Source organism: Pongo abelii, chromosome 2 (assembly GCF_028885655.2).
Source record: "Pongo abelii isolate AG06213 chromosome 2, NHGRI_mPonAbe1-v2.0_pri, whole genome shotgun sequence".
In the NCBI taxonomy this organism is placed as follows: Eukaryota; Metazoa; Chordata; class Mammalia; order Primates; family Hominidae; genus Pongo; species Pongo abelii.
The window spans coordinates 190,023,085-190,032,314 of NC_085928.1; the positions used below are offsets into that span (position 1 = coordinate 190,023,085).

A 9,230-nucleotide genomic window follows, 5' to 3' on the forward strand; every position below is an offset into this window, starting at 1 on the left:
ACCTCAAAATTGAACATTAGCACAATCGTTGGAGACATAAGGAACTGTTAACCCAGAATATTTTAATCATCACATTTAGATTTAAGATTATTTTGGTATAAAGACCAAATACCTGTGAAATAACCCTCAAGTGATTTAGAGAATAGAAACATCAGAACACTTTATAGAACAATATAAAGAAGCTAATGCACTTTTAGGCTGTCTGAATAGGTATCTTTCCCAAGAGATAGATAATCTCGCAGTGGTTGGAATTCACCTGATCACATCTCTAGCAGTGTGTCTTGTTTGGAGGGCCATTTTCATGGAGCCTTTAAAACATCAGAAATATCATTATGAGAAATGATTGAGTGCACTGTTTATCTTGGAGGAGAAAAGATTTAAGGGAATGGGGACATAATAGTTTTCTAAACAAACAGTTTGCTTTTTATTTTTTAGTAGAGACGGGGTTTCACCGTGTTGGCCAGGCTGGTCTCGAACTCCTGACCTCAGGTGATCCGCCTGACTTGGCCTCCCAAAGTGCTGGGATTGTGGGCATGAGCCACCTCTGTTTGTTTGTTCTCCAAACAAACTGTTTAGAGAACTATTATGTCCCCACTCCCTTAAAATAAATTACAAATAAATAAAACTATTTATTTATTTATTTGTAAATAAAACAAATGTGTTAGGTGAAGCATCATAGGTTTGTTGTGCATTTTTCCAGAAGGAAAAACTACAACAAATTGGCTGGTCATTATGGAGTCAATATAATGAAGACATTTTTATTCAAGTATAGTTGTGATAGCTGCTCTTTCCAGCTCCTCTTTCAGGGACTTCATCTTGCCTCTGTGATGTGAGAAAGCTACCTAGGAATTAAGCTTTCTGCTAGGGTCTCAGCTCAATAGATCACACATTGTCTTTTACCTACAGTTTTCTCAGACCTGTGCTTCTCAAACGTTAATGTGCATATAAATCACTGGGTTCCTTGAAAAAAATCAGTTCCTGATTCAGTAGGTCTGGAGTTGGACCTGATTCTGCATTTCTAATAAGCTCCCATGTATCTCATGTGTACATAATCCCCTGCCGAATCAAATGTTATATCCCTACATGATCAGCAGATCACTGAGGATGCGCATACATGTTACAGTTAACACCCATGTGAAGGGAGGTGAAGGGGTGCTTTGCAGCTCTAGCAGGTTCATTTGCTCATGGTGTTTTAATTTTTCTTCTTTCTTACTTTCTTAAGGAGCTTCCATATTTTCTGGCCTTTTACTGTTTCTGATCACTTTTCATGATAGTACTGGCAGGGCTCTGTCAATGCCCACCCAAATACTGACGAACAGGGAATATTTTCCCAGGAAATGTTGGATTTTGCTGGTCATTACTTCAGTCGACTACAACCATTTTGATAGGGACACAAACTCACATATACCTAGTGTGTGGGTCTTTCCCATGGTGCTTTTCACTGGGTTTCTCCACAAGGCATAATGCCTTGGAATAGGGGCCTATGTGTGCACAGTGTCGCTGTGATCTGCTCACCCATATCTCTCCCTTCACCCTACGCCTCTTCCATCTCCAAGAGGGCATCTTGCCAAACTGGGTGCTATATGCAGTACATTCTTACTGTCTCCACCTTGAGGAAACTTTTTACCTTACCCTAATTTAACACCAGATTTAACCCTCAAGGCTGTATAGAACAATGTTATCCCTTTCCTAAATAGCCAGCCCTTCAAACACTTATATAGAGTCATCACGGTCTCCTTGAATCTTCACTTTTCCAGCCAAATATCCCCAGTTCTTTCAATCATTATTCATATGACATGGTTATGAATTCCTCTACCATACCAGTTGTTTTAAGAACCACATGAGTTTTAAGAGGGTGTGTGGGAGTGGGGATTTTGTGACTCCCTAGGTAGATTTCTGGCATCACAACACCACCATTCTTCTGGAATTTCCATGATTCATAGATCACCATATGGCATTCTGTTTGGGGAAAATAACTTGCTACATCAAGTCTCACTTGCAGGGTTTATCTGGTTTTCCAGAGGTATGTGCACATGAGTAGAAACTTCGGGGAGCTGTGCATGCACCTGAAATTCAAACTATTTCACTTGGGTCAGGTTAACCCCATTTTGGAGCTGCTGGCAGGGATTTTTGTCTTTTTTTTCTTTTTCAATGGAATGGCAAAAACAGCCTCCTCCTATCTAAATGAGCTCATTATTTTTCATCTGTGCTATTTCTAACAGTGGTGTCTAAAAAACAATCCAAAAGTTTGATCCATTTAGTGAAATCTTACATGGAGTATGACAACGGATATTTATCTAATGGAGTTTTAATAAAAGAAATAGTATATTGCTTACTAACTAGTAAGAATCAGTCAGCATGACATTATAAGATAACATTGGCAGTGTGTTGTATTATTATACCTTGAGGAATTGTCTTGATAGTTAATGAATAGAGTATTAACTATCTTCCTGTTTATACTCTATAATATAGTAATATATAAGCTATAATAATTGTTCTGAGCAGACTGGGAAAGAAAGTCTCTCATTTGGTATCCCTACTAAAGGGAATGGTATAGGTGAGGTAAGGTAGAAGTGGATGAGGTGGGGGTTAAGGAAAAGGTCACTGAAAGAGACATAACCCCCACTTCATAGCACTCTGGCCTTAGATCCATGCAATAGTTCAAGATGATTTGTGTTTTATACGTTCTGAATTATAAAAAGGTGAAAAATGTTTCAGGAACTTGGTAACTAGTTTTCTCTGTCAGCATATTTGAAATTATATTTTTAGATGTCCCAACCATTCAGATTGGATTTAGGTCTCCTAATAAGGACACACTAGGCTGGGGTTTACCTTTACATTTAGCGTTAGAATTGCACACTGGTTATCCTATAAATGTATCAAGAAGGTAATTTTAAAATATAAAACCTTTTAACAGCTTTAGCTTATGCTGGAAACATGTGATCTCAATGAAAAGTGTAAAAAAGCAGCCTGCCAGATGTTTTGACTACATGGTGTATCGCATCTTAATGTTTCCAGGATTGGCAGTGGTAATACTAGAGATTCAAAATTGTAGAGTTAACAAGTTGTGTTTTAACCTTTTCTTATTTTTTACTTTAAAAATGTTTTATAATAAAAACATTTATATGATGAAATTTTTACTTTCAAACACATGTTTTTAGGAGGAATATTTATAAACCACAAATAAAATCTACAAAGACTCTATTGTGTTTCTTATAGTAAGTATATAAACTGTTGGCCAGTATGGCTGGGGAATGAGATTTTTCAGATTAATCAAGTATTCTGCTAATGCATACCACAACTATTATAACTTTCAAGTGTTAAAAGCTCAACACTACATCCATACCAAACATGATTTGCATGTGAATATAAAGGAAAACACTTCAGAATCTTGCTGGAGCTTGTGTCATAATTTTGATCAACAGCTTAAATGTACATGAATTTGCTTCAATAGAGTTCTAGTTAATATTTCATCATACTTATGCTCATCATTACTTATGACATTTGAGGAAGAAGACCAGGTGCCACTTGAACTGGATAGAAAAGGGGGAGAGGAAGGCAGCAGCGACCACTGACCAAAACAACACAACAAACCCCAGCACTGCTCGCTCTCCTGAAAATGCCACCCCCGTTCCAACTCTAAACTAATCTCAAAGATTCGCCTCTGAAAATGTGTGTATGTGTGTGTGTGCGTGCGGGTGGTTTATTGCTATTAGTCATATCTTCGCTAGCAGTTAATGCCTTAGCAAAGGGTTAAGAAAGAAATAACACAGGACAGAAAAGGGTGAGCCGGGAGCTGTGGTTCATGCCTGTAATCCTAGCACTGTGGGAGGCCAAGGCGCGTGGATCGCTTCAACTCAGGAGTTCGAGACCAGCCTGGACAACATGGCGAAACCCTGTCTCTACAAAAAATACAAAAATTATCTGGGTATGGCGGCATGCATCTGTAGTCCCAGTTACTTGGGAGACTGAGGTGGGAGAATTGCTTGAGCCAGGGAGGCATAGCAAGCAGTGAGCCGAGATTGGGCCACTGCACTCTAGCCTGGGCGACAGAGCAAGACCCTGTCTCAAGAATAAAAAAAGGTGGTACCAAGAGGGAAAAAAGTGGATCTGTTAGAGAGGTGGAAGTACCCATGATAAATATCATCTGCTTTACAGTTTTGCTGAGGGCCTCAATTATGATAACCTACTGTTTAGGGTGTTGAAAACAACATTCTACAGTCTTACCTTCAATTGGTTTCTTATGTGTTTTGTTTCTAGTGAACCTAAATAAATCACCAGGGGCGAGATCTAATGTAGTAACATAACTTATATTACCTAAGCTATTCCCCTTTGTGAAGATTTTAAGAAAAATCTTAAGTAAAGTCATATAGAAAAACAAATGCAAAACTCCCCTGGGGGAAAACAAATGGCTACTTTTTGAGCTCTTAATAATCTTACAATTTTTGTCATTAAAATTTTCTTTAGTTTATGTCTTATGAAGCTAGAGGGTGTGGAATGATTCCCAGACAGCTTGAATAAGTCAAAAAGTCTGCTTTGAATGCCTATAATAAAGATCAGTTACAATTACAAATAGATTTTTTGTTTGATTGCCTTCTGAAATAACTTTCTTTCATTAAAAAAACCCATTACTGTGGATTCTTCAATAACAATTCAAAAAATCTTAGTAGAAAATTGAAATTACATTTCTCTGTATTTATACCACCCCAGAAAAAAAACAGCTTGGTTAAGAAAATATTGAGAGACACGTAATAATTTGCTCTAACTGGAAATGTTAACTCAAATGCACATAGGCAAATAATCACCTCAGCCCTGAACATACAGAGGTATTGGTGGAATTAAGACCATAGGCCCTCTATGAGCAATAGAGTTTTATCAGAACCGATGCTAAAGTATATTCAATCATCATCCGTGCCCTTGGTCAAAAGAAAAAAAATAAGTAAATCTAAAACAGTCACAAAGGAAGCAACCTTTGCTTCAGTTACTGGGGTGACTAACTCCCCTTGGAAATAATTGGTAAGGCAGCTGGATAAAAACATAGCTCCAGGACCCTGCTCCTAAGAAATATACCTGTGGCTTTTACTATGAAACCAAGAAATATCTGTTACTCTATGCTCTATCTGTAATAGATGCCAACTTTTATTTTCTAATGAACTAGCACAGCAAACCAAATGTGCGTTTTTAAAGGTCTGTGGTTTCTAAAATGAATTCAGATTCTACCATAAACCAGATGAATTAGCCATATATATGAGAATTAATAGACTTTATTTGCAAAATCATTAAGTTGCAAAAACAAAGGCACCACAGGAGTTTTAAATTAGACTATTTTTAAGTCTTCCTGAGAACACCTGCCCCTACTTCAAACTGCTAATTTACAAAGCACTTTATTTTAAAGTCTCTTGGATACAGAAAAGAGAAGAACTAGAATGCATAGCAAATGATTGCAAACATTTCTGTTTCATTCTTGTTTTAAGGTATCAGTCAAGTAACATTATGTTTCAAATAAACTCCAAAGCTGGCAGAAGTGTTAGTAAATCTGCTTATCCCTGGTCACCTTACCAAATATGGATTCAGATTTTAATTATACACATTTTGGAGTGTTTGGAATGTGTTTCTTCTTATCTGTGATTAGAGTCAGGTACACACAGGAAGATGATAGTATCTCTGATAAGGAAACGTTATTTTGTCTATAGGATAATAATATTCTTTGGGGAAGAGATATGAGTTTAAAATGTAAGCCAACAAGTATATTATAAATCAATCTGTAATAGGTATTTTTTTGTTGGGGGGAGCAGATGCCCACTCAGATAATCATACTATTGAATAACTACTAAATGTACCTACTAAGGCCTCGGAAGTTTTATGTTTAACATTAATGGTTAATAGTAAGTAGGGAAAAAAGTATTATGCTCTCAAATTTTGGTGGATGTATTGATTACAGTCTTTATTTAGTAATGTTTTAATTTAAGCTTGGCAGCAAAGATTTGTGAGTTTTACTGCAAGTCATTATATTTGCTGTTACAGCAGTGCACAAGCAAAAGACATTAAGTTGGGAGAATATGCAGAGTCTTATATTTTGTTTATTCTTTCTAAGTGAAATTAAACCCTCAGACATTGTTCCAGGCAACTCAAGTTTCAATAACATTCTCCTTTGAGATAATTGAGAAAATTGAGTTAAAATTGTTTTTGGGTGCATGAATTTACCATATTGTTGCTTCAAGTCTTCATTCACAGTAACATATTTTTTAAGCAACAAAACAATACTGTGCAAAGTTTTTGTTAATTTCCCTTTAGTGGTCAATTGTCAATTTTGTGTAAATGAACAATTTTTTGAGGGTTGACTATTAAAATCTTCCTGTTTTACCCTTGTGAAGAAACTGTTTAAAAAACAGATAATATATAAAATTGTAATTATCATTCTTGGGTGAAGATGAAGCATAAAACTATAGTAATAATTCTTTGTTAATTTTTTCAGCAGTCGTTGTTTGAATTCTTCTTTGTTACTAAACTTTTCAATTGGTGTAGCTTTTATAAGAAACATGCAGATCACATTGATCATATATAATATTTAAAAATATACTTCATTCACTAATTTTTGTCTATCAAATGTGATATAATTACATTAATAATTTTCAAAACAGGATGATGTTAGTCATATGGGAAATCTTTTGGAATTCTGGCACTGTATATTGAGAATTCTTATAAAAATTGAGACTATGATGAAATATTGTGTTTTATTTAAAAATGGATTATAGTCCAAAATAATTTCCCTAAGATATGGAAATTAAATCTGGGTAGTACTAAGTCAAATGTAACAACATATTTATCTATTTCCAATTGCTCTAAAAGACACAGAAGCAAAACCCTCAGTATTCATAAATGTTACACACCAGGATAAAGGCATCACACATAATGATTGTATTTGACCATCTTTGGAATGTAAAGGAAGCCCAAACACCAAACCTGATGACTAAACCATTTAGGTGCAATAAAGAGTCCAGTTCATACTTTAGAAAGCTGAGTTAGTATTTAATTTTTCTCCCAAAGCATATATCTGCCTTTATAAGAAAGAACCAACCATATGAATGAGAACTGGAGTCAAGGTTAAAGTAATCTTGCCCAAGAGAGTAGAGTGTTTGCATCGGAAAGAAGCAGCGGCTCAGCTCAGAAGAACATTAATAACAACCGGAGGCAGCACCTCCCCTGAAAAACATTAGAGCTTCTTGGACATGTGTTTGAAATTCATCCTCCCAAGTCATCCTGTGACTATTGGAGTAGATGGCAATGTCCCACAATGTGAAGGGGGGAAAATACAGTATAAATCGTTTTTTAAATATAACACTTTAAAAAATGAAACGAAAGTGACAGAGTGTTCTAAGTCAAGCAACCTTTTCAGACGGTAAAGGAAAAGCTTTGTCTTTCCTATTATTGTTTGCCCTTCAGTTGACATACATGCTGAGATGCATCAATAGGATTACAACGGAAACACGGTCATCTCCAGGGTCTCCTCTGTTTCGATTCCTTGATCCTGTTTAAAGAAACAGGCTCAGGGAATGCACGGAAAACAAACTTCCCAATCGAAGTTCTGAGGTCTTCCCTCCCCTTCTCCCACCCTCGGAAACCGGTCTAGTTTTCCCGGCAGCACCGGACAGAAATGTCACGGTCATGTTGCATCACTTCACTTGTTGAGTTGTGCGAAGGCAGCACTTGACCACAGAAACTTGGTGAACCGCCTTGCTCTTAAATTAGCCCCCAAGAATTCTCTCCAGCCCTACAGAAATGTCTTACCTGCATGTGTCCCTGGTACATTCTGCTTCGGTTTCTTCAGGGCTCCCTGAGGCCACCGGACGCTTTTTCCCCGTGCTTACTTGCCCACCAAAAGAGGGGAGAAGGTGGGTGCACAGCGGGTTCTCAGAGGGTGCTCCTGAGCCCCCTGGAGCGCCGGGTACTCGGCCGGCCGGCGGCCACTCGGCAGCGCTGCGGACTGCCGGGAACTGTTCTCCGCTCGGGGTGCTGAAAGCGGACGCGGGAGAGCGCGCAGAGAAAGCGAGGAGCCGGGTCGGCCACGCTCTCCTGCAGGCGTGGGTCCTGCTCGCGGGGCGTCTCTAGAACTCACTGCTTCTTCGCCGAACTCTTTCTCGCTTCCTGCCAGGTTGCCTCATGTCTCTCTCACTCTCTGAGCTGCGAACCCCCTCCTCCCAGTCCTGACGTGAGCGCCTACACCAGCCGCCGCCGCAGCTGCCGAGCGGGGCGCGCGCCGTCCTCCCGGCCGCGTGCCTGCCGAGAGGCCGCGGGGCCGGGCACGCGCGCGCGTTCCCAGGGGCCTGGGAGCGGCCCGAGGGCGGCCCCGGGCGGTGCGCGCTCCCCGAGCGCGTCCTCGGGGCTGCGCGCGCGCGCGGCGGCAAGGCGAGGTGCCGGCGGGCGGTGGTCGCGCTGGTGTACAACGGCCGCAGCGCGGCGTTCAGGTGCGGCGTCGGCGGGCAGGGCGATTCTAGCGGAGGGGATGGCCGGCTGGAAGAAAGGCGGGAAGACATGCATCGTCTCTCCGGGGGCCATCCACCGCGACTGAGCCTGTTATCTTACAGACATTATAGGCTGAGTGCGGGGGTTGCCGAAGAGTTTACTTCGCTTCTGATTCAGCTCTAGAAAGTTAACCTCCGTATCACCCGTTAAATAAAGACTCCCCGCTCCCCTCATCCCCAGTTCATCGCCGAGCATTCTATTTAAAACGGCAAACCCTAGTCCCTAAGGATCTGGCATGCTTTATTTTTTTCCCTAGCATGTAACATCACCTAACATCCTCTATATTTTCCATATTTATTAAATGTATTGTCTGTCTCTCCCTCTGTACAATGTTATTTCCATGAGATCAGGGACTTTTTTTAGGGGGGGTGGAGTGTTGCACTTGGTTTTGCACGGGTGTGCACAGTAAGGTATTTAGTACTTCCTGACACATGGCAGGCACACAATAAATATTTGTTGAATGAATAGACCTTTGCTACTATACACTTACACACACATACACACATATATGAAGAGTGCATTTAAATATGTCTCAAGTTGAGACTGGGTAGTTTGATGTGTCTACACAATACACAATAAATGTTCATATATACACACACACCACGGGGTGGTGTATACTGTGATTACCTAATTTTGTTGGTAAAAATATCTCCAATTCTACAGGCCCCTCATATTATGTACAGCATGATATCCCCAAAATATTGCAT

At 39.7% G+C, this 9,230-nt stretch overlaps 1 protein-coding gene across 4 annotated transcripts in view; it reads right to left on the reverse strand.

Moving 5' to 3' along the window:
* The window catches only part of PEX5L (peroxisomal biogenesis factor 5 like), a 243,904-nt gene extending 235,647 nt beyond the window's left edge, over positions 1 to 8,257 (reverse strand). For all 4 annotated transcript variants that reach the window (XM_002814329.6, XM_002814326.6, XM_002814327.6 and 1 more), the window contains exon 1: positions 7,789 to 8,257. In XM_002814329.6, coding sequence (XP_002814375.1) covers positions 7,789 to 7,809 — 21 coding nt within the window. In that variant the 5' untranslated portion in view covers positions 7,810 to 8,257. The remainder of the gene's footprint in view (positions 1 to 7,788) is intronic.
* Positions 8,258 to 9,230: the final 973 nt, after the last annotated feature.